At 35.1% G+C, this 27,833-nt stretch overlaps 1 protein-coding gene across 1 annotated transcript in view; it reads right to left on the bottom strand.

Moving 5' to 3' along the window:
• Positions 1–25,868, bottom strand: part of LOC141480190 (gastric triacylglycerol lipase-like) — a 123,165-nt gene extending 97,297 nt beyond the window's left edge. The window contains exon 1 of the mRNA XM_074170079.1: positions 25,624–25,868. Within this exon, the coding sequence (XP_074026180.1) occupies positions 25,624–25,699 (76 nt within the window). The 5' untranslated portion in view covers positions 25,700–25,868. The remainder of the gene's footprint in view (positions 1–25,623) is intronic.
• Between the last annotated feature and the right edge of the window lie 1,965 nt (positions 25,869–27,833).

Raw genomic sequence — 27,833 nt, 5'->3', positions numbered from 1 at the left:
GCTTTCCTCAGGTCGAGTGGGCTGAAGTCGGAGACTGAGGGGTTAATCATGGCTTGCCAAGATGATGTCTTCAACACCTCAGTCTACCACAGCCGCGTGATGGGTATAGAAGTTCCTGACACAAGGTGCAGGGCCTGCCACGAGACACCCGAGACCCTAATGCACTTGCTATCAGCATGTCCAGCATATGCGGTCTCGGGCTATATCCATCGACATAACGCGGCCCTAAGAGTGCTATATTACCTTCTACTGCACTCTTACGGTATTGACGAGACACCGGTGTTGCCCTACGCTCCGGGGGATATTGAATCCGTTGTAGGGAACGAGAAGTGCTGAATTTATTGGAACTATTCGTTTCCCACTTTCAGGCTCATATAAGCTGATAAACCTGATGTGGTCCTTCTCGACCAACAGAGCAAAACGATATTTGTCGTGAAGTTTTCAGCTCCTGGCGAGACAAATATCGTCAGAAAAGAGGAGGAAAAACGGATAAAATATCGAAATTTTCTGTTCGAACTCCGCAGACTCTATCCAGATCACACTGTCAAGATGGTTCTTCTGATTATTGGTGTCATTGGTGGAATGATGCCCCCTCCACTCTCGAATCTTAAAATCATACCGCTTTGCCGCACTTAGGCATGAATCTTAGCCACACAGATGCAAAAGGCTCTTGAGTCACTGCGCTCGCTCAAAGCACATAATTCTCGGACCCAATGATCACTTACCCCACGGTGTGGGGAGTGGTCATTGGTTGATAATGCTGGGGCGCCCTCCAAAATGTGTCGGGGCTTCGGGGAATAGGGCCTGACCAGCGAACACTACGGTGAAAAAAATGATGAAGATAGTTATAATAATAATATTAATATATTTATTGATATGGGTTTCTTATGAAACATCAGCAACGTCAAATACAAAATAACAATTTACAAACACAAATATAAATAAATAAGTAAACACTTAAAATGACATCAAAATGTGAAAATATATATCATCACTTAGAGCACGTTCATTTGTGGCTGTTACAAAATAGAAGAAAGTATGCATATACAACTCATGCATTATTTTTTACAAACATTGCAAAATACGTCAAGTGAATATAGGGGAATTTCAATCAGATAGTCCTTCAAAGTTCGTTTGAAGATACTCATGGTATTGATTTCTTTGAAATGTAGAGGCAGTGCATTATAAATTTTTATACAGTTATAGTACGGACCTTTCTCGAATAGACTTGTTCTATGTGGTGGAATGCGTAGATGCTACTTCCTCTTTTTACCATATTGCAAATGTATTGATTATTTGCAGAAAATTTGTGCAGGTATTTTTTAGCAAATATTGCAATAGTATATGTAGGGTGTAACATGTGTACATTAAAATTTCCAAGAGACGTATTCCTGAAACAATTTTAAGAAAAAAAGTCTGAATGAACTTGTGTCTGAAAATGCTTCGTTTCGGAGATACAATGTGTTGAAATTGAATTTTTTTGTTCGCTCTTTGAAAATAACTCTTGCAAAAAATTAGTTATTTGTACGAAATTGGTACCCGAGGTTTTTTTGACATGGGAAATCATAATTTCGCATTAACTTTCATGTAACATCTAGAGAGCGCTGCGTACGCTCTCATTATTTATTTCAAATTGCCCTAAATTTTTTGACAGTAAACTTCTGATACCTTTCATGAAAAAACCTGATTCCCACACCTTTTCCAAGTAAAGAAGGTACACTTCCTCAACAACGCTGGAGGAAGTTTTCGAATTATTTACAATTTTCTATATCGATTCATATTACTCAGCTCCTAGGGCGCTAAGTGAAGTTTCTGAGAACATTACGAAAACTAAGTATGTGGTGGATCTCGTCAAAATAAACAACTCTTCTCCATAAAATGTTCAACGAAGAATGATTCGTTTTCGAAATACAGATAGTAGATGAACAAACTTGTTCCGGGCACAAAATCTCATGTATTTTCTTGCGGGGCTAAACTTTTTGCAATTTTTGGTTCCAACAGGAGTGGGGGAAACGTGTGACGTCATCAACGCAGTATGGAACGAGTATAATAGCGATTCAAGCATGGAACTCGGCCCCCACAGTACTCCGCATCACCAATTGGCCCCTCTTGCGACTCCGCCTCACCCCTCGGCCCCCCTTGTCACGTTCCAGTCACGTGATTCTAATTAAAAAAGTTTATAGTTATGAGATTCGAACCTGTTTCGTCCGCGTGGTAGACATTGTCCTTAGCCTCTACACTAGCGTGAGATATTGAAAGTAACTGCGAATGTTGGGTATTTATAGCTTAAGTTTTGTCGGGATCGAAATTGACTCATTTATTATACTTGACAGCATTTTTTTTATTTCCGTAGACTGTAATCATCATTATCATGTTAAAGATAGAAAAATATACTTAGATTTGGGAAATAATTAATATTTCATGTAAAGATGTGTATGTGTGTGTTAGAGCGAGAGATGCGTGTGACGTAATCGATGCAAAGAGAGATGGAGATGGTATCGAGGTTTAACCGGTAGCTAGCGCAAGCAGGTGTTGCCGGTTGTACAAATGAATCGTTGTGTATGGGGCAATGTAGCGTTGCCAAATACTCAAATTTGGGAAATAATTAATATTTCATGTAAATATGTGTATGTGTGTGTAAGAGCGAGAGACGCGTGTGACGTAATCGAGACAAAGAGAGATGGAGATGGTATCGAGGTTATACGCTGTCAATGCCAGCATGGCAGGTTCGGCGTTGCCGCTTGTACAATAAATCATTGTTTATGGGGTAATGTAGCGTTGCCGGTTTGAAAATGGAGGGTTAGGAATACGACTGTGTACGGGATGTTTCGGAATACATCATTTAAAGGAGAAAACATGGCGTCGAAGTGTACAGGGTGCGTCAAAATGAACCATTTAAGAAAAAACATGTCAGTTTACCAGAAGTCTAGCATTCCAACATGCCAAAAGGGTAATAATTCTCGTATCTTTGTTAACCAAGTAAGCATCATCGAGAGAAAGATGACACCCAAAAGTGTCAAGAGGTTACGCGTTGTAGACTCAACGTGAGGACAATGGGGGAGCGAAATATTGACAATGACATTTCAGAATACGTTGTTTTGCATAAGTTTCAACCGTTTTGCGTGCGTTTTTGATCGTTTTACGTGCGTTTTCGATCGTTTTTCTTGCGTTTTCGACCGGTTCACGTGCGTTTACGACCGTTTTTCGTGCGCTTGTTTTGCGTGTGTTTTCGACCGTATTCCGTGCGTTGATGGGTATGAGCATGTTGAATGTTAGATGAGTTGTGTTGATGACGCCTGTATTGTTGGGAAAAGTCCAACCGGAGGTGGCCATGTGTTTGATATCTTCGTCGGTGTAGATAAGAAAGCCTCTAACAGTACTAACAATTCCAAGTTCACAATCTGCTTCCAATTCCTTACCACTCTGTTCATAACTAGCAGATTGGAATATGAAAGCACCAGCATTGTTTACGAATGACACCTTACCGTCCCCTTTGGTCTTCTCAACTTTTCCACTAATGAACAGCAGACTATCGTACAAAGCATCGTAGGCATCAGATTAATTGATGTTGATTTCAATAACATCGTTGTTGCGAAAAGACTTGACATAGGGATAGTAGGTACGCCACTCTACCTTTTGTATGGACTCATCGATTTGCGGTGTTCGGAAAATGTTGAACACTTGATTGAACAAGATGATAACCAAGAGATTCCAGAAACAATTTATTTTCCGTTGTCAATAGTTGTCGACTGTGAAGGTCTTCGTGAAGACTGATTTGGGGTACAGAGGTGAATTATTTTTATAGATAGTCAGCACCATACTTCCGCATCAATTCCAAACGAATTTTTTCTTCGTTTCGGAAATTAATGAGCCTAGAATGTTGGTCGAGCACTCGCAGCGTAATATTGTTAATTTCGTCTCTATGTGCAATAGGTAGGTAAATGGAGTGATTAGGTGTTTCGTCAATTGCATACCCAGGATCAACACCAACAGCAAATTCGTATATCGTATGAGTCGGTGTGTCGTTGTAGAAGGCTCCAAACGTAATGTTGCTATCTATGTGAATGGTGCGTACTTCAATGATATCCACAGATAGATTAGATTCGTAATGTTTGCTTGATTTGAGAAGAGTAGATAAAAACCCCGGTATGTGAGCCAAGCTATTCGCAGGTCGGAAATCAATCGAGTGTTTCAGACAGAATATTTCACTTTTCAGCGTATTATTATCCGGTTTTAGATAGAAAAAATCATCAGGGTTTTCCTTGAACGTTTCAGGTGAGATGTATTCGTTTATTGATCCTTCAATTTCATAACAACAACAACGATAACAGGGATATCGATGCTTTTTTGTTTAGTTCTGTCATCGTTTTCATGGAAGTAGAATTACGTACCTTCTTCAATGTTGGGTATACTGTTGTACGAATGGAAACTGAGCAAAGCCAAAGTATATTCAGAATCACAATCTAAATGAATGGGTGGATTGAAATCGATGGAGAGCGTCGAAGAACGACTCGTTAGCGTTAATATCATAGACATGACTGATATAATGTCAGTATGACATCTCCTTAAATATTGATCGAAACAACAACAAGATTTTGAATAAAAATCATTCATTCCCACAATAATAACATTCTATTTGTGAACTCACAGGACCATAATACATTGCTTTTTGTAGCGATGACGCAGCTGATGTAGGTTGTGGTACCTACATGTCGGTAATGGATGAAACATGGTAAACGAATCTGCAAAGCAAATTGATGTTGGTAGTCCTTTGGTAATCTATGCCAAACATCCAATAATTCCCAAGGTTCAGCATTCTCAATCAAATAGTCGATCAATAAAGTTTTCAATTCAGCATCGATTAAATCTCGTAAAGATTTATCTTTAACCATTTTCACAGATATAATGGAGCAGAAACTGTAGGCACAGATGTCCGCAATTAATCTGGTCAGAATTTTTATACAGATCATCATTATATGTAATCGTTATACCTCCTCCAAAATATCTTACCAATTTCATTGGAGGTTTGAGATTACCGATACTATCAAAATATTGTACAGCATTGCCGTTTTTAATGTGAGGTACCCATTGAGTGCCTTTATTCAATCGAGAATCCAAGTTCAATACAGCACATTCTCGCAGCCGAGGACCACGCATAAAAACTTCACGAAAATGTGGAATTCTCAGTTGACAGGCACATTTTTGATTTTCCCAATCCTATAATACTCTATGGGGTAGCTTCAGTAGGAGTTTTTTTTGCTTTTTCAAGTAAAGACCTCTCCCTCTGCGTTGCTGTTGTTTCTTTAGGAACAGACCAAATCCTCGAGGTGTTTTGCGTAGGTACAAACCGGAACCTAATTGTTCCAAAGCTTCATTGTGACGTTGATCTTCAAGTTTCTTTTTGGAATTTTTAGCATCTATTTAGGTTTTAGCGAGAGCGCCTGCTCCACCTGCAAACGAACCCAAAGCTGAAAGGGCAGCAAATATAGGTATGAGGGAAAGGATTTCTCCAGATTTTGCTTCGAATGGTATTATCTTAGGTCTCCGTATGTTTTTACGTCCTCCAGCTTGACTCAATGCCATTTAAGCAGCTCGCAATTTCTATATTTCTCAATATTGGTAGGATGTGGCTTCCAATTTTTAGTAATTTTTTGAAGTATATTATGTCGAAATGACAACCCCATGCCAAGCTTACGTTTTGCTTTCATTGTTATAGTTACGAGCCAAGCTGCAGCTTTATCACCAAATCTAGCGTCTTTCGATTTAACGCGTTCCCAAGCTCTATTTTCCAACACTTGATCTGCTTTATGACGGTCTTCTAAGAAGTCGCTTTGAGAGTACGCGATATCGTGATCTTTACAATATTCGTTCCCATTTCAATTTGGTGTCTGATCCGCAAAACTGATAACCAGATAGATGTAATTCGAACGGGAGCTTATTGATAAGCGAATTGACGACACCTGCACTGGAGTAAGTCAACATTGAGAATGAGTGGGTGATGACTGTGATATTTTTATTTATAACCATACGCACCCATTGTCCAGCATCACATCATGGAAATCGTTCAACAAGACAAGACATTACCTATTGGAAATTTAGACTTTTTGAATGGAGCCAACAATAGTAGTGTGGTTGGGAAGCACGGTATATTATTACCCAATTCGTTTTGTGCAATAATTTGTGGGTCGAGTGGTTGTGGAAAGACAAACGCTATCTTAACATCGCTATTCCACCCGAATGGCGCCAAATTTGTGAATATCTACGTATATTCAAAATCATTGTATTTTGGCTCTGAAATTGGGCAAATCCGAAGAAGATGAGTCATTGCAAAGATATTTCAAACCTCTGTCTATTCCATTGAGGGAAATAGCAAATAAAACAACTACACAGTCAGCTAGTACCCTATTGAAAACTGAGGCAAAAACCGAAGTCAAACAAGAGAGAGTGGAAGAGCGTGAAACGACCCCATTCCAATCCCTCGTACATGTTGCAGATGAGGATGATGATGATGATAATGAAAACTTCTTTAGTGGGTATTCAGAAGACGAACAAGACGACAACGTCGCTTCAGGCATAAATTAACAAGTTTTAGAAGAATATATCGATCAATATCCGACAATGTCTCAACCGTACATTAAAAAACATTGGGAAAATGACATGGAAATCGACAATGTATACGGTCCCATATATGATGGGGTATCTTCAAAATGGTTACTAGGCAGAAAGGAAATCGATTTTGACAAGCGTAGCGGATACATAAAATTGGCTGGGTATCACTGGAAAGGAACACCCGGTATATATGAACTGTTATTTCTCGACATGCCTGAAAATTATAATGCCGAGGATTTGAATATATACAAAAAGATTTTGGATTTATCGAGCGCTCACAAGAATTCGGCTAGGTATCTAAAAGGCACACAGAGATACAAGTACACCAACATAATCAAAACGTTGTTTCCTACAGCAGGAAATCGTCGTGAAACTGGTACTGGGTTTTTTCAACCTAAAACACCTCTTACTACTACTACTGTGATGACATCTTGTCTACTCAAAACGTCACCTCTTGCAATGACATTCAATACGAAACCCATTGAATACATTCATTGGGACGATCCCAACGAGCTATGCGAACGTCTCAAATTATTGCTAGCCTCTTGAGATGCAGGAAATACTTCACACAACAATGAAGTCATTGCCATTTCAAATGAACTCAAAGAAGCAAAAAATATTCTATAAGATACACTACCTTCCCCAATACATTATCATTCTCAAAATGGTTATCGACCAGTTTGGACGCAGCGACAGCAACAGAAAGCGAGAATTGCCAACGCCCTCTGGAGGATGTTTGTTGCATTATACCTCAGGTGGTAATATTCATTGTGGTGATGTGAAATTGTGTCATGTGAAGAGCCCCACCACTGATTACGATGTTGCTGATTAAAAGTATGTGGATGGAACCGACAAAGAACTTGCTTCATTTATATATCAGCTAGCTGAGCAACACGAAAACTAAATGACCCAAGTAAATGAAAAACTAACCAAATTTCAAGGTGACTTCTCCAAACAAATCACCGAAATTAATTCGAAAGTACAATCTACTATCAAGGAAATCAAAAAGATACAAAATGAAATTTAAGCGTAATCATAATGAAAGAGCGGGGTTCACACACCTTCACCATCAGTCGTCATGACTTCCAAAGATAAGATTCAACTTGTCAATGAACTACATGAACCAATTAGGAAAAATTATCTTCTACGCCGTACAGTTATCAAAGAAAAAGATGACTTATGGCAGAAGAACTTGGCTGAGATGAGATCGTTCGCTCACCAAAATCGAAATTTCAAACTCATTCTAGTCGTCATCGATTGTTTTTCGAAATTCGTGTGAACTAGACCACTGAAATCAAAAACGTGAGAGGAAATTACCAAAACGTTTTCAGACATCTTGACAGATACGAAACGTTGTCCAAAAAATTTACAAACCGATCAAGGTAAAGAATTTTACAACAATAAGTTTCAAACTTTGATGAAAAAACATGGAATGAATCACTACAATACGTACAGCATCACTAAGGCTTTTATGGCTGAACGTACCATTAGAACGTTGGAAGAAAGACTTTTCAAATATTTTAGCCTGAATGGCACCTACAAATGGTTGAATGTTCTGCCTGAAATCATAAAATCCTACAATGATTAGCGACATTCGAAGACGGGTATACCTTCTAAAATCACCAAAACCAACAAAAAACAAATTCTTAAATCAACATTCACCCATCTGAAGACAGCTGGACCAAGAAAATTCAAAGTCGATGATGTTGTACGAATCAATAAGGCGAAACACGTTTTCGAAAAACGCTATACGCCCAATTGGACTACGGAATTATTCAAAATTATCAGTCAACATTACTAACCCTGCCACCTTTATGCTAGAAGATATGCAGGGTGCACCTATTAGGGGTGCTTTCTATGGGGAAGAATTACAAAAACCTGCAAATCCTGATATATATCTCGTGGAAAAATTCTTGAGGAAGAAAGATAAAGAAATGTACGTTAAATGGCTGGGTTTGGATGACAAACACAACAGTTGGATCGAAAATGTCTATTTTGTATAGAATCTTATGGAAAACAAGCACACTGCCAATGTATTGGGAGGGCCTTTTGTGAAAAAATATTTGTGTGTTTAACAAATGCAACATATTTGAAATGGACCACGTGATCTGAAACTATAAGAGCGCATGCAAACACAGATGGATTTTCAGTTTGAAAACGAAAATGTCTTTCGATAGTGGTTACTCTAGTGAAGTTGAAGTGATGTTCGACAGTGATGGTGAAGATCACAATGGAACTCTGGATGCAATAGACAGAGCGTTGGAGCAATACGAAATGGCCGCTCGAAACTAACATCAATTGCTGTTGATGGCATTCCTCATGTCATCTTATGAAATTTGATGTGGCCTTAGTCCACGCAGAGACTTCAGCCCATGCATAATTTTGAAACAGCAGTTCTCCATTCGTTCCATCGATTGAACAAGTTATGAATGGGCGACCCTCATTGACATCCTGCAACAAATAAAGGAAAATTTCTTTGAATCACAAATCGATGAATGTGTAGACGAATATGATCCAATGACAACACGTGGCGGGGATTATATTTACGTCACACAGTACATCGAAAGTAATACCAAACAAGTTTCCATTTCCAAGGACACCACGATCATGGAGCTGTTTCAACGAGATGTAAACGAGATGCTGAATACTCACCTTGGTGTGCTCTCTGACCGTATCGCTATGCTGGATGCTTTGAATTTTTGTGATCATTATCGAGGAGTTTTCAATATGATAAAATCATGGTTACGTGAGAATAAAACTAATTTAACTTTGGAAGAAATCATAGAAGGTTTTTGTCAAGCCTCAGCTTTAGATAGTCTGTATGCTAATGCTTTACGTGAATATTTACTTTATTATAAACAAAACATTGTGTATGATTTATGTATTGAATGAGAAAATGTTGTAATATTTGTTTCATTTAATGTATAAGGTGAAAAAAAATTCAGCTTGAAAAAGTAGTTTGATGTAATAAAACACCAAAATTCCAATATATATTTTATTCAAATTTCATTAACCTGTTTGTATAACAATAAAAAAGTATACAAAATTTCGAAATATTTCATTCAAATTATATCAACGTGTACGTATACAATAATAAATAGTACATAAAAACTGAAATACTCAAAGATATTTCTATTTGCAGTCAATTCTTCAAAAGTTGGTGGTCTTCTACCGCTGTTGAAAATTCTCAGAGTAACACACATCAGTTATATTAAAACAAGGACAAAATTTATCAATGAATCACATCAATAGAAATAAAATCCAAATGATAACCTTACTTCAAGCTATAGTGCCCCCAAGGTAAAGTGTCAGATGATTTGGAGATTAATTTCCGTTTATCGTCGTGTGGATTCAAACCTATTTTCACCTGCTTTATACTGAAAACGTTGTGAGCGTATGATCGAATAGTAAACTACTCATTTATTTTTTTTTATATCTGAGATAATCGACATAATCTTCGAAATCAATTTTATTTTTGACTACACTATGTCGAATTCCCTTTGATTTTTTGATAACTTCTCCACCCTGCACTTTGTAGGTGTATATTTTGGAACCTAACCCTGCAAAGTGCGTGTGATGATTTTACAATTTGCTTCATCTTTCATTAACTCAGGAATTTTTTTATTCACAAGTGGAATTTGAAACTTATTATCGGGCGAATAACCTGAAGTATCAAATTTTGATAGATTGTCTTTAATGAGTTCTGAATAGACATCTCCACACATTGTTTCATAGATGGAGCTATCTGTATCTGTATACATTAACTTACAATCTTCTAACCTAGAGTGGGCACCATGAAATCGTAATGGAAATCAAGCATGGATGTTTTTGAAATATCTAAAATTGTCATTTCGATGTACAGAGGTTTATTGAAAACAAGTTCAGTCTTTTTCAATTCAATAGCCAACAAGTCTGTACAGGAATTCACAAGTTTGACCACCCTATGTAACCGAATGTTTCCCATCGTTTTCCCAAAAATAGCATTCACCATTAGTTTATATAGATTTTTGCCAGAAGAACTGGTGGCTGCTGCCTTTAGACGAGTATTCAACTCGATGTAGGGACGCAGCCATGCAGATTGTTCGAATTTCACAACCCGATGAATTTTGGTAAGAATCAAACCGTTTCTCAATGCTCATTTCAAGTTGCGATAATGCAAAATATATTCGTCTTCATTATACAGGGTACCCATTGATTTTTTTTGTTTGGAATTTGGTGGTGCTTGATGCTCTGGACAAAACGGAAAATCTTTATGTGAATCATGTAATCTCTTAGGGTATTCCGACTCAACTTCCAATGTGTTGTCAGGAATTTCAGTTACATTTTTGTTAAAATTTTCCACCCACTGAAGACCGTTGTAAGATAAATAATTCTGACATTGCCCACCCATATAAACTATTGACGTCTAAATACGGAAGATATTTCGAAGGTTCATCGGGGTTGTATGCTTCCATATATTTATTATTTGCTTCAGAATATATATTTGAACAGACCGATATTCCGCCCCTTATCCCCTTTTCTACAAACATAATCATGTCAATGTCTTTTAAAATTTGTAATTTACACTTCGTATACTTCAACATGGCATCTCACGTGTACCCAGGCATAGAATAATACCATGCGAGGTTCAACCCATGAGTTGCCATGCCATGAAAATTTTCAAAAACGTCTGCCAGTAATGAAATATCTGTTTTTAAATAAAGCTCCGCATACGATCCCAAATTTGTAATTTCGAATGATTCCCAAACATTTTGTGCGTGAGCATATTTCTATTCTGTTATGTATTCATCATTTAATTTATTATAGAATTCTTCTCGTGATGGTAACTCGGTGATGTTCAATTTTTCCTTGCTATCTATATAATCATATGGAAATACTCCCTCCCTGGTGAGAAGTGCGAATTTCTCTTTCTCAGATCTAAATGACTAAATTATTTTTTTTTTAATTTCCAAATAATTTTGATCCAATGGCGATATTAATTGATCCAACGATGTTCCCATGGATCGAGAAGAATCTATAAATCGAAATTTAATTTTAGTTTCAGCATCTTTTCGTGTGAAGGAAATGTATTTTTCTTAATTTGAGGAAAGTATGCTCACACAGCTTTTGCGATATCTCTGATAATGAAGTGACTGTCGTATCCTGAAAGATTATGAAAAGTAATGGGTACCACGAATAATTTTCGAGAATTGACATTACAGGGGGCTCGGTGCGCAAATCCACGGAACGCCCCCGTATAGTGATCGTGATCGTACATGATAATATCTTTGGGGGCGAACGGTTTTTCGCAAATATGACAAGTCGTTGCAGCACCGATATCATTTTTTGAAGGCACTGTCATCGGCTCAATATTCTTAATTTTGAATTCGAAAAATTTTGCAATATCAGACAACTCATCGGCAAATCATTTCATACAGTCTTCACCTCGATAGCTTTCGAAATGAGAGAGACTGTCGTCATAGGAACACTTGAAGTAGTAGCCTGCACTGAAAGGTATATGTTTTTGGTATTTTGTAATTTTGTTAGATATGCTTTCGTTACATTTTTCCAACAGTGACTCGATATCAGCAAAAATTATAAACGGACATTTTTATTCTTAAACGTAATTTCAAAATTCCACATAATCGTATGTAGGAAAGGAAAATTTACAATAATTCACTCTTTCGCACAAAACAGTATGATCACTTAATTTTTGCTGACTCAAAAAATAATTGAGGCATCTATCACAAAAGAATTTTTTTTCCATTTTTGTACAATTGTCTACTTAATAATCGGGACATGTCTTTGATCCAACAATAATGGAATTTAATTCCAGTCTCGTCATCGTCATTAATAGGTGAAGCCTCATAATCGTTCCATTTTGGAAAATATTTGTCTTGAATTATTAACAAATTAACATGTCTGTCTCGTTTTGTTGTCGTGAGTCTGGCAGGTACTACTACATAAAATGATTTTTCCTTCAATTGATTCAATTCCAAAGTGTAAACATTAACAGAAATATTATTAAGTTTTTCAAATTTGGAAATTTGATGTAAGTCCATTGGAGTATTTAGCCCTATAGTATTCAAAACTGTGTGGATATTTTGAAACATTTTGTGGATTTATCGCTACAGGATACAGGGCGCTAATAATACTCCAAAAGAAGCACATTTCGTCATCGTTTCGTACATTAATGCATGTTTGCTTCCTTGCGATTTCTTGCGGCAGTGGAATGGAAGAAGAACCGTTACCAATGACATATTTATCACCAACAAAAAATTTTACTCAAAGCCCACCTCGACAGTTGTTCTTCAAATTCGCCTAATTCATTCAATATAACATTCACAGCAATTTCATTGTACCAAGCAGCCAAGCCCGAACTTGAATTGATAACTTCATTTGGTGTACTGAAATATTTGCGATCAACAATATCCCCATCCTTCGATTTTTCAATAAAATCCCCTGATAATGTAAAGTTAACTTTGAGGTATGACATTTGTTTCAAAATTTTGGAAATCTCACGTTTGAATGATGGAAAAGCATCGTTTAGAAACTCTTTAGGATCTTTATGAGTTAAATTGATGATTACCCCCGTTGTTACTCTACTATTGAAAACAGTGTTAACATTTTGCCACTTTACCCTGGTGCTTCGTCGTTTCAAACTCGAGCCTATACATTTATTATTCAACATTTTGATAATCACTTTGAAGCGTTTTAATTCTCCAATTTGTGTAATTATTTTCTTTTTTTCCCCAACCGAAAATTTAATTTTTTCCATAGCTAAAACGCATTTCCTTATATGTTTAATAATAAATTGTATAGCTTGTTTGGCAGTGTACTCTGAATAATTATCTTTGATGTGTAAAATGTTTTTATCAATTACCGACTTGATTTTTGGAAAATCTACCATTTGGATTATATTTATTGACATGACTCACCGATATTTTGTTCACAAATGAAATTCTAGGTGTGATGAATCGGTTTTGGAAGCTGCAGAGAATTGAATCTCGTTCTGTGGACACTGTTGAGATGGTTCTGGAAGCTGCTGTAATTTGAAACTCGTTCTGGAAAAGTTGCTAAGTTGGATGTAGTTGTTGAGATGACTGAACTGATACTGCACACGTTGATGTAGTCATCTGAAATAAATTTGATTTTCAATGCAAATATACACCAAAGAAAAATAAAATTCAAGAGTGGAGTGATTGTGAAAAATGAGCGAGCTACAGTTATAATTGGAAAAATCAACTTTCATTCAGAACAACGAATTCAAAACACATATTCTGCACGTACTGAATGAACAAAAAATATTGAAAACACTTCTTTATGCGGATCATATCTATGAATGAAAAAATTTTTGAGTCGAACAAAAAATATAGTATACAACCACAAACTGTATACATATATTGAACAAAAAAAATGGGAAAGCAGTACTAACCTTAATTTCGTACAATTTCGAATGAAACAACACGACAGCGTATTTTCTAAATAGACAATTTTTCTAAATGGAAGTGATACTCCTCCGTCATTCGGTTGTAGTAACAAATTGTTGTTGTTGTTATTTGGTTCCCTCTCCACGACTGAACTTGAATTTCAGGAAATCCACCTGCGAGAAACCAAAAATAAAAAACAATGTTTCAAATTATACGAACACTCTCTCAATAAACGACAACATGAATGAAAGTTATTCGTAACCTACTATGCGTTCTATCCAACCAGCTGCTCAAAAATGAGCTTCTATTTACTACATTATAAATGTGTATATAGGCAAGCTGTGGCATTGTCAAAGGCAAATAGATAAAATACGAGAAAAACTCTTATTCAGCTTGGATGATTCTCGAGTAAAATTCATAATCACATTTCCCGGTTATGAGGCTGCCATCTAACATCAAAACAAATTGTGCGATACAATAATTACAATAAGAGATAGTATTCAAGAAAAATGCATGTCAGCAATTTCCGGTTCTTATCTTTTATTCATTATTGAAGATTGAGAAATATCAGCAATTGTCATTTCTTGACTTCTGATGTATGTAGGATAAAAATAGTAGTCCAGGGTTGACTTGAGGAATGAGTAATTATCTCTAAACCGTTTTGTATTCCAAAATAATTGGATAAAACGATAACCCTCAAAAAGTATGTATAAAAAAACACTGAAGTGAATTATTCTGAGAAAAATTTTGGAAAATCAATGATAATTCAACAAAAACTCTCACCACCTTTGAATTAAATTCAATTTGAATAAATTCATTTGAGAAAAAGTCAAAACGTATAAAAAATCTTGCAATAAAAAATTCATAAAGTGAGCATGAAAAACACTTACTTTCAGATGAAATCGTTGCACTTGTCACTGGTATCACCTTCAACTGATACAACTAACTCATCATTTCGCCTCGCAGGGGTATTTATAGGAAAATAAGTGATGACATATTTCAAAACCAAACAAAGAGCCTTTGTTCCGTCGCTTTGAGAACTGCATATCTCTGGGCGCTGATTCAGCATTGACAGTGAAGTGACAGTGAAATTGGGTAAGAATAGGAAAATAGGTGATGACATATCATGAAATCAAACAAAGAGCCTTTGTTTCGTCGCTTTGAGCCACGTGTTTGGCTTTATCGATAAGCGATAGCGATAATTCTGCATACCTATATTATATATTCTTACCAACTTGAAATAAAACAGAAAATTCATTGTTTCAATCAAAATATCCATTTTTGTTTAAATTAAATTCCATGATTGTTGTACAAGTTTAATTAGAATACATGCTGACATCGTAGATTCTATGATAACTTTATAAACGTCAAATTCCATTTGTGACTTCTTTTTCTCTAGCCTTGTTTCGTGTTCTGGAACAAATTCAACAGTTTTTTTTTGTATCTAACTGACGAAGATCTTGAAATATCAACTTCAATTCACATTTGAATGGTATATTCTTTGGAATTGCGCCTGCGCAAATACTGCTAACTGACCCTCATTGACTGATGTCGAACGAATTGATTTCCATTGTTTACATGTATAAACACTAGCCTTCACGCATATTTCCTTGGAATTTCACCCACATTCGGTACGTTTACATATTGAACAGAAATTATTGTAGTCGGAAGTACAAAATTTGTTTTTCAGCATCGTTGACAACATATTCTATACTCTGAGGCTGGAACACTTGCTGTCAAGTATAATGAATGAGTCAATTTCGGTCCCGACAAATTTAAGCTATAAATACACAACATTCGCAGTTACTTTCAATATCTTACGTTGGTGTAGAGGCTAAGGACAATGTCTTTCTCGCAGACGAAACAGGTTCGAATCTCATAACTATAAAAAAATTAATTAGAATCACATGACTGGAACGCGACAAGGGGGGCCGAGGGGTGAGGCGGAGTACTGGAGGGGTTGAGTTCCATGCTTGAATCGCTACGATACTCGTTCCATACTGCGTCGATGACGTCACACGTTTCCCCCACTCCTGTTTGAAATAAAAATTGCAAAAAGTTTAGCTCCATAAGGAAATACATGGGATTTTGTGCTCGAAACAAGTTTGTTCATCTACTACAGATTGTTGAAATTTTTCAAAATATGATAAGTTTTTGTCATAAGTTTTTTGCAATATTAGTTATTTTCATCAAACATTTCATAGAGAAAAGTTAATTATTTTGACGAGATCCACCACATACTAATTTTTGTGATGTTCCCAGCAACTTCACTCAGCGCCCTAGGAGCTAAGTAATATGCATCGATATAGAAAATTGTAAATATCTCGAAAACGATTACCTCCAGCGTTGTTGAGGAATCGTACCTTTTTCACTTGAAAAAGGTGTGGGAATTGAGTTTTTTCATGAAAAGTACCAAGAGTTCACTGTCAAAAATGCAATTTGAAATAAATAATGACCTCGCACGCAGCGCCCTCTAGATGTTACATGAGAATGAATACGTAATTATGATTTACCACGTCAAAAAAACCCGGATACCGAGTTTCGTGCAAATAACTTATTTTTTGCAAGAGTTATTTTCAAAAAGCGAACAAGAAAATTCAATTTCAAACACCCGTATATCCGAAACGAAACAATTTCGGACACAAATTCAAAATTGGCTCAGGAATACGTCACTTGAATATTTTAGCGTACTCCAGTTACACCCTGTATGTAGACACAATGAACAGTCATTATTCCTAAATTAGAAAATAATTGTCTGCAAGAGGTATCATTTCACAGCTGAGAAAGAAGGTAACAACAGTTTACCATTCCTAGATATGCGTGTATGCAGAGATCCGGATAATGTCCTACGTACAAAATGGTATAGGAAACCATGTACCAGTAATAGGTTCCTGAACTACCATTCTCACCATTCAACGAAGATGAAAATAAACTTAGTCCTAACCATAAAGAACAGGGTGATCAATCTAACACATCCACTTTTTAAAAACGAATGTATTGAAGAATTAAAAGATATTCTTCTTGAAAATTCATATCCTTGCAAACTTTTGAATAAATTACTTTTCAGCTCTCCTTACACAGTCACGAATACTTTTCCAAATAATTAAGCGATTAAATAATTCCATAAATAATAACAATCAAAATAATAATTCAAATAGTTCAAATAGTGGAGAGATACCTCCGAAAACATCATTTTTTAAAACACTGCCATATTTTCAGTCTTTAACACCTAAACTCCTGAACGTTTCCAAGAGTGAACATATTAAATTTGCCCAATGCATCGTTAGCACTACTGATAGTCTTTGTTTCCAAAATTAAAACTCCGTTGAAAACTTTAGAAAAGTCAAATGTACTGTATGAAATTGCTTGTCATACATGTGACAAGACATATATTGGACAAACATCTAGAATTTTATCTATAAGCTTAACGTCACATAAAAGTGATTGTAACACAAACAAAACCAGCACTAAACACACAATGAACTACACCGAAGTTAAAGTTTTGTGTACTGCAAGCAACTCACAAAAACGGTTGTTTAAAGAAGTGTTCTTTAACAAAAAGAATACCAATAACATGAACAAAAAGACTGAGCTCAACAACCTCAGCAATGTTTACAATTAAATCTTAAAATTAGATCTAATTTCTCCAGGTTCCCCAAGCAACAGATAGTTTTTGGTTTGGGCGCAGTGCTGAGTATGTCAAAAAAAACCATTTACTTCAGTTGTGAGTGTTTGGCAGCACTGCACTCAGAGTCAGATACTTTTGATCTTGTTTTGTGTCAGCCATGGGGTTGGTGTGCCTTTTGGTGATCCTGTTGTTGTTTTTTCTGTCAAATCATCAAACTTCAATGTCTTTTCAGAATGTCAATTATCAAAATTCAAATATTTCTTCTTTCCTCTCTTTTTTGTTTCTATCACTCCATCGAGTAAGTGCCAAGCAGGGCCAGTAAAATAATTTTGAATGTTTAAATAAAATAAGTTTTTTGTGCTTTGTCTCTGAAACCTCAAATTGAATGTGTGACACTTTTCTACGTGATGGTAAGTATTAACTTTGTTTTTCTCATTGCCACGTCTGACTTTTTACTATAACTTCAAGTTGGTAACTACATTTTCCACCTATGTGTTTTACAATTTTTTTGCAATGTTTTAAATTTCTTGTAGACGTCTTGATAAACGGAATAAACATTCTCGAAAGCTCGACCATATAACAAAGAGTATTCTTTAAACAGCAGCCCAATAATTTTGACTGCATCTCCAACAGTATTTCATATTTCTCCTTAAGTTTTTGCTGACTAGTTACGAACAAATTCTTGGAGTTATTTGGGATAGCAGCGAAGTGCAAGTGTACTCTTATAACATTATATTTCCAATATTTCGACAATGGTTATTGTCATCATCAGGGAGCTAAGATGATAGACTTTGAATTAATACAGAACTCAAGTTAATAAATGAATACTTACAATGTTAGTGAGATTGGTCGCAATTGAGTTAGAGTTTTAATCATGATAAAAACAAATAACAACTATACATATACAAGACATATGAATTAAATGAAAGCTACAATATAATATGCGTTAAATAAGGAATAATCATAAAATTTTATTTGAGAATGAACGTGGTGATCTTAGGTTAGAAACACATCACTTGTCAATTTATTAAAATTTTCAAGAAGAAGTAGACTTGGCATTTTCTGCTGGTGCAATCAATCAAAGAGTTACAGTTGCTTTCAGAAGAAAGAGTTTTGTTATATAATTTTTGTTGATAAGTTGATAAATGAATTCAAGTAATGTCAAATGAGTTGTCTTTGAAGGAATTCCAATTTTTGTCAATAAAAAGTAAATAAGAATATATTTCACTTAAATGTTGTAAGTCACTTTTTTTATTTAGACAATTTCGTTATTGCGAAATGTAAGTCATTTCAAGGAATAATGTTTTAGAAACATTCCTCTCTTTAGTCAAGATTTTTACTGAGTTAAAATCCATTACATGTTCATTATTAGAAACATGTTCACTAAAGGCACACCTTTCTGTTTGTGTGCAATTTTTATATTACCAATGTTTTCGAAAATTCGTGTGAGTTTGGGTGCCATTTCACTGCTATATGGTGAGGAAGTGAAGAGATAATTATTTATATAAATTTCATTATTATTATTATTGATATCATTGTCCTGACTTGGAGAGATTGAAGGACGAACGTTATGATTTATTTAATTCGGGGACGTGTTAAACAATATCTTGTTCAATAAGGTTTTAGGATATGAATTTTGTAAGAAGAGGTTTGAAAGGATTTTGAAATTTTTTAAATGAAAGGACGAGTTCGAAATTCTGATAACACGTTGTTTCATTTGTTTGACCAAATTGACTTTTATTGATTGTTTATGAAGTGACCAATAGTTCATGTATCTACCTGAACTTATTGGTTTTCTTTACCAGTCAATAAGTACGGTATTAGTGGAAGTGCGAATGAGTTTGGTGTCTAGAAATGGAACACTTTGTTAATCGTCTTCCTTTTCGATGATAAATTTTATGTAGGGGTCATAACTATGTAGGGGTCATAACAAATTATATAACAAAACTCTTTCTTCTGAAAGCAACTGTAACTCTTCGATCAATTGCACCAGCGGCAAATGCCAAGTCTACTTACTCTTGAAAAAATTTTAATAAATTGACAAGTGATGTGTTTCTAACATAAGATCACCACGTTCATTCTCAAATAAAATTTTATGATAATTCTCTATTTAACGCATATATATTGTGGCTTTCATTCAATTCATATGTCTTGTATATGTATAGTTGTTATTTGTTTTTATCATGATTACAACGTTCATATTTTAATTTCAACTCTAACTCAATTGCGACCAATCTCACTAACATTGTAAGTATTCATTTATTAACTTGAGTTCTGTATTAATTCAAAGTCTATCATCTTAGCTCCCTGATGATGACAATAACCATTGTCGAAATATTGGAAATATAATGTTATAAGAGTACACTTGCGCTTCGCTGCTATCCCAAATAACTCCAAGAATTTGTTCGTAACTAGTCAGCAAAAACTACCTCTCTCTCTCTCTCTCTTCAGACAGGATATAGGTTTCTAACAAGACACTACAGCTACTTTTGGATTAAATACAGTAAGAAAAATGAAACAATGGTCGAGGATCAAGAAAAAATTAACCAAAGAATATAACCGTAGATGCTTCCTTCTTAGACGCAAATCACTAGGATTTCTCCCAGAACACATCACACATTCAACCAACCCAATAGATGACCTGATGCTCAGACAAGATCTACAATCCGTAAACAAATCACGTAATTTTTGTACCAGGTTAGGAACAAAACTCCTTAATCATGAGATAAAGTCAAATCATAAACTTATTCCGAAACTTGAAAAGCAGTGACAGATGCTGAAAGAAGAGATCATCAATCTTTCAAATGAGCTTGTCTTCACAAAATTTTCTGGTTTAGAACATAAATCCTTTTTAAAAATTTTTTCATAAAATAAAAAAAATAATAACCAAAAAATTATTAAATCACATACTTCTCAAAATAATTATAAATTAAATACACAACCTGTATGGATGAAAAATGTATCTAGCATTACCATCCCGGATGATAACTCTAACTTTCTGGCTTTGGGTCCAAAGTTTAGTGTAGAGCCTATAATAGGCAAAGTTTTTCATTACAAAACTCATCAGCTGATGTTGATAATATAACTTCGAATATTTCTGATCCACAAGTAGGTCAACTTACCATTTCACGTTCTACTAATGTCATTACAAATTATGTAAACTTTTCTAAACATTCCTCTTCATCTTTTTTCCACAATTTATATTCAAAAACAAAACTTTTTCTGAAAAATAATCCTAACTTAATTGTCTCTAGATCCGATAACGGCAACTTATACAAGGGATACTATAAACCAATTGAGATTAAAATTTTATTGGGATTTTATCTTTTAGGTTTGAAAAAAGGGAATTAATTGTTAAAATAGGTTTGTGTGCAATTTTTATATTATCAATATTTTTGAAAATTCGTGTGAGTATATATTATATATATATATATATATATATATATATATATATATATATATATATATATATATTATATAATATATATATATACAATACGCCGTTGAGAAAATTCTGAAATTCCGAATATATCCGGAGATATTCGGAAAAAATAAAAACTTCGGAAAATGCTTTTTATTTTTTCTGGCTTCATTTTCCGAAGGATTCGAAAATGAATCGCACTTTCACATTCCACTTTTTCCCTGCTACATAATGGTGTTTTCAGAATTGATATCTGACGTTTCGTCTTCCTGCCACTATCATCAACTCTATGTTTTCTTATGGGCGCTACAATGTATTCTTTCCATTTTGAATAGAACCAGATTTTTCCTTTCCAATGATTATTCATGAGTTATCATTCTTTTTCGAAAAATTGGAGATATTGATAACATTAATTCTTATCACAATAGGCCTTGACTTTGATGTTTCGAAATTTGACTTTCAATTTTTTACACTCAATAACATTTTGTTATATATAAATTCATTCAATTTTTTATGAAAAATTACTTTCACGAATGAAGAAAACAGAGATATGATACAAATTTATAACAAATACGATAGAAACAGTGTTAAGACATCGTAAATGTATTTAAACTTGTATCCGAAAGACGACAACCACATCGAACTATGTTCAAGTTATTGGATCAAAATCTCACAGAGTTTGGTTCATTTGAAAAGCCGAGTAAACAATCAAAATTCGATAAATGAAGTGTGTATGAGGTAAATTGTGTCCTTTTGAATGGAAATAGAACTTTGAACAAAGAACATCTAATGATGAGTTCATCCAACGAAGTCTTATGCGTATTCAGTAGTTCAATTACCACTAGTTGAGTATAAATGTGCATTGGACATCTCTGAATGAACTGACATAAATAAAAGGTGTATTCCTCACCTCATAATGTATATTGTTAGAGTTGACTGGTTGAATTTTTATTTAGCGAGTAAGAATTTCATATCAATATCCTTTTTATGGAAAATCAAAGGGAAGTTACTATGGATACTTACGAGAAGTGTTCAACTGACTAAGTCCAGTTGAAACTATCAGAAGGAGTAAGTGACACAGAGCTGCCTATCCGTTCTAGATTCAACTCAATACCCTTCGAACTAGATGGCGTTCTTGAAGAGAAAATTTCCGAAACTTTTTTCAACCAACTTTTTGAATTCTACATCAATCCTCGTACAAATAAGATAAATTATTGAGACATAATGGGGAAAAAAATGAAATAATTAATGATTTTCACCATACATTCCATGGTATACCTTGTATTCTTCGACAGTTCTAGACATTTCAATCATAGGAAGACGTTTCATATCGCGATACATATCTTCGAAAACGAATACTTACAGTATTATATTCTCCATTTGGATTATTGAAACAGTGATCTTCATTATTTTTCTGATATAAATATTTGAATTCATCACATGCTATCAGAGTTTTCGTTAGAGTAAACTTCAAAGAGAAGAAACTCATACCAAAAGTGATAATTGCGAGTGAAATTTTTTGCATTTTGATCTGAACACTGCAAATGTCCAAGGGTTGTTAGTAATTAAATAGTATTATATAGTCACCTACTAATGACCCACATATCAGTAGAGCTCTAATCATATAATTTTCGTGAAATAATGAAGCTAATTACAGCTATTTACGATAGATAATGCGTTTGAAAATAATGGAAAAGAAACTGAAATGAGCCGAGTATCGAAATATTATTAATTCCAACCATTTTCATTGAATAATCAATCATATTTTTCTAATACTAATGTTATGCTGATGCTGCATTTTCTTCGACTCAAATTGATAGTATTCAGTTAGCTCTAGTGTGAAATCGATCAATGGCAATACACAGATGTAACCAATGGTGTTCCAATGTTGTTCCTTCAGTAACAGAATGTTACAAGAAATTACCAAATTGTTTCCACCCATTTTGTTACATTCTGAAAAATGTATAAACTGACAGATGCATATCATAACTGAGAGTCAACTTATGAACACCGACAATTGGAGATCATTTTCACACGTCTCCTGTCACTTTCGATACATAAACTATCATTTGTGTCTTTCGAAACTTTGAGGATGTTATGTGATGAAAAGCGTTTGTATCCTTGAAGAATCAAAATCATCAAGTCTCCTGAAAGTTATTCATTTTTCCAGATCAATCATTATTGAAATGAATAAGTTTCAGACTAAACCATAGTCTGACCGTGGCACAAAGAAAAGAGCTGAGAAAAATAATGTCATATCAAAAAGTGTCCACTGAAGAAAATTGAATGAAGTTTTGTAGTTTTCATAGAGCTCATGCTCTCAACAGCGCTGTTTTGGAATATGCTGAGTGGACTTTGTAGGTAATTGATGAAAATATCATTATTATCACACAGATTGGTTATCTAATAGGTTTTCACCACTACACCGATTGATAATGAATCATAATGACATTTGAAAATTTCATGGTGCCGAAAATCTGCATAAAATAGTCAAAAAATCAACTATTTCGCTATTTCTTTTTTTGCATCAAAACGAATCTTTCCTTCCCAAAAAATTATTTCCTCCTAAAAATATACTTCTTTCAATTTGAATATGTGCCTCTTCTGCATCTCGTACAATTTTTCAAGAGGAATAGCTTCCGAAATTTTTATACTGTTTTCTTTATCAGATGCGCGTTGTAAGACGGTGAGACAAAGTCAGACAAAGCAAATTCGATTGGACACATATCTGGAAGCTGTAGCAGTGTCTACCAAAGGACCAGTTAATATAAATTTTTGCAACATCTATATTTCTCCCAACACCATTATTGTAGAACAGAAGGTCAGTGATTTATTCAAACAGATACCAAAGCCATGTATCATCCTTGGTAACTTCAACTCACACAATGAGTTATAGGGAAATGACACCACCAACATACGGGGGCGGTCGTTAGAAAATGTTATTGACACAACAGAAATGATACTCTTAAACAGTGGAACAAAAACTGGATTCAACGCAAAAACTGGAACACTCAGTTCTTAATCTAACACTGTGTGACCCTACATTAACTGCCTCACTGTCTTAGAAAGTCCTTCCTGACCTTAACGACAGCGAACACTTTCCTATTATGGAACACAATAAAATATTCAACGAACCCCAGTTGTACCACAGAGATGGAAACTTAACAACGCTGACTGGAAAATTTATTCTCATCTGGCGGACTATATTACACCATATGAAATCGAGGACGAGGCGCATATAAATGAAATAGTGCACAATTTCATTCATACAATAATTGAAACAGCAACACAAGCAATTGGTAAAACTTCTCATTTGACCGGTACCCTGGTGGAAAAAAGAATTTGAAGAAGCGAATGAACTCACAAAAAATGCCTTCATCAGATTGAAGGAACAAAATACTCTGGAAAATATTCAGGAATTCAAGAAACTACGAGCTCAATCAAGTATATTTTTGGAAAAAGTAAAAAGACATTCTGGGAAAGTTATGTGTCTAACATAAATAGTTCCACCACTATAACTGACGTATGGAATAAAATAAAGGGCAGAAAAATACCCCAAAATATAAACTTACTTAGATGACGTCGGAAATTCCATCGAAAATAAAAAGAAGTTTCCAACTTACTTGGGGAAGTGTTTCAAGATCATTCGAGTAATAACAATCATACCACAGAATTCCGTGAACACAAAGCAACCGCAGAAAGAGAACTAATCATCATATGATCAGCCGCTGGATATGATGATATTCCCTATAGCCTCCTCTCCTATCTATCCAAAGCTACCAAAATACATCTTATGAGAATTTTCAATGTTTTTTTCATATCTCGATGTTTTTCCGATAACTGGAAAATGGCAACTATAATTCCAAGTCTGAAAGCGAATAAATCCACGAATAACCCCGATTCATATCGACCTATCTCGCTCACCTGTACAATGAGTAAACTACTTGAGAAGATGCTGAACCGAAGACTACAATTTTATCTAGAAACGAACAATCTTCTGTTACCCCAGCAGAGTGGTTTCCGTAAAAACCGTTCCACAACAGACAATATAGTTAATTTCGAGACGAGTGTTCATGAAGCTTTTGCGACAAAACGTAATGTTATTGACATTTTTTTTTTTATATATGTAGAGCAAACGACTCAGCATGGAGATATAATATCATGAAGAAATCAAAAGTTTGGGGGATAGATGGGAACCTGCTAGCGTTTGTATCGAATTTTTTGAGCAACCAATCATTCCGTGTGAGAGCAAACAACACTTTATCGGATAAAAAAATACAACAGAGTGGAACTCCACAAGGATCCATATTGAGTGTAACCTCATTTCTAATAGCTATTTATGATATTTGCGAGGGAATCGAGTCGCCAAGCGAAAGTGGTCTATATGCTGATGACCTTGTTCTATATATATATATAAGTAACAATATAACGTGTCTGAACGTTATATTGTTACTTATATAGATTCACAGATTCACCACTTAGATTTGTTTTGATCTCAAACTTTGCGTAAAAGTACGAATAAAAAAATCAATTGCAAAATGAATAAGTTGACTCACCTTGTTTGATGTAGTATGGCAGAAGGATGTATGGTAGGAGTGGAAGTTCCTTATTAGACAAGGAAAAATCGCACATGTAACTTTGTGGGTTCGCACCACGACGTAATTGTATTGCAGTTTTTACACCCAATCACGACGACGAAGGTTTTTCGTCTCTCTGCTCCTCTCTTTGAATATATTTCGGAACGACAAATTCGAGGAAAACAAAAAAAGAGGACAGGATCGGCATGAGTAGATTTGAATAGTAGGAATAAGTAGTAGGATTTCATCAAAGTAAGGTTCTTGAAAAACAATAATTTAAATTATTTGCCCGCATAAATTGTAAATGCACCCTAAACCATATTTACAAGTGTGAAACAAAAATAATGAGAGAAAAAAAAAAGAAATAAAAATTTAATGTTTGGTAATGAACCATTTCCCACCCCCCTGAAAATACTTAGCGTATTTTCAGAAGTAGTCATCGTAATCAGGAAGAGGACATAATTTAACTAAAGGTCTTTTAATAAGACCTTTTGTAGTTTTTACAATAGCAACACGAGGGACCCCGTCAGTACCTAAAGTTAATTCAGTTACTCGGCCCATTAGCCAATCTAAAGGATTAGCATTATCATTTTGAATAGCAACCATGGTTCCTGGAGTAATAGTTTCAAGTGGTTTAGTCCATTTATATCTTTGTTGTAGAGTATGTAAGTATTCAAGGCGCCATCGTTTCCAGAAGTCACGATGAAGTCTTTGTAATAATTGCCATCTATTTAAACGATTGATCGTCAAATGAGATACATCAGGATCCGGTAAAGCTGAAAGAGGCTCTAATGTAAGAAAATGAGCAGGTGTAAGCACTGCCAGATCATTAGGGTCTGTACTAATAGAACACAATGGTCTGGAATTCATCACTGACTCTATCTGAATGATTACGGTGTTGAATTCCTCTTATGTGAGAATTTGATTGCCAACGATACGTTTGAGATGAGTTTTTGAAAGATTTGATGTTAGCCTCCCAAATTCCGCCCATATGAGGAGAATAAGGGGGATTGAAATGCCATGAGATGGACTCAGATCTAGCGGATTTTGCAAATATCTGACGTAAATATGACTCACTTCCTATAAAATTAGAACCACAATCTGAGTATATGTTCAAGCAGGTGCCTCTTCGGGCAATAAACCTACGTAAAGCAGCCAGAAAGGCCTCGGAGGACATATCTGATACAAGTTCAAGATGAACAGCTTTAGTCGCACAACAAATGAATAAACAGACATAGGATTTTAGTATTTTTGCTCCTCGCAAACGAGAGGCTCTTAGAGAAAAGGGACCACAGAAATCAATTCCCACATTGGAAAATGTCTTGGCTTGACAAATTCTGAATTTGGGCAAATTACCCATTGGAGGCTGTAAAGGTTTGGGTTGAGTTTTCCAACAAATGTAACATTTACTCAGTACCTTTCGAATAACCTTTTTTGCAGAAATTATCCAAAAATTTTGTGACAAGAAAAAATTAGTGGATTGTATGCCACAATGTAAATAATTAATATGAACCTCATTTATTAGCAAGTTGGTGAATTTAGAATTATTTGGCAGAAGAAAGGGGTATTTTTTATCATAGGAAGCGGCGGAATGAGAAATCCTTCCACCCACCCGTAGCAAGCCTTTATCGTCAATAAACGGACTCAATGACCTAATAGATTTGCAAAGTGGGACACCATTCCTTATTGAACCTATCTCTTTAACAAAGCATATAGACTGAATATGTCGAATTAAGCAAACAACCGCATGGTATAGCTCAAGAGAGGTGAGGTAATCAGTGTTTCGAGATTTGTAATTCTTGAAATTATGAATAGCTCGCAAAACGAGTGCAGTTACTCTTTTAATTTTAAAAAATGAGTTGAATTATTCTATAAGATTATCAATGAAATGTTTCTCCACGATAATATTCAAAACAATGTTTCGTTTCTCCTTATTAATATCTGCCGATTTCACGGATACAAATTTATCCAAAGGCCAAGTGTGAATGGGATTTTCCAGAAAGGGGGGCCCATTCCACCATAAAGTAATATTAATCATTTCACTTGGAAATATACCACGTGAACCACCATCAGCGGGGTTCAATTCCGAAGAAATGTGGTACCATAAACTAGGTGCAAGTCGCTCCTGGATAAAAGATACCCGATTGCTTACAAATGTTTGCCAACAATGGGGTGAACCTTTGATCCAC

This window comes from Leptinotarsa decemlineata, unplaced genomic scaffold (assembly GCF_025532065.1).
Source record: "Leptinotarsa decemlineata unplaced genomic scaffold, Ldec_3_MD MMD2_P_RNA_scaffold_6, whole genome shotgun sequence".
NCBI lineage: Eukaryota > Metazoa > Arthropoda > Insecta > Coleoptera > Chrysomelidae > Leptinotarsa > Leptinotarsa decemlineata.
This window is presented reverse-complemented; position numbering and strand designations above follow the sequence as displayed.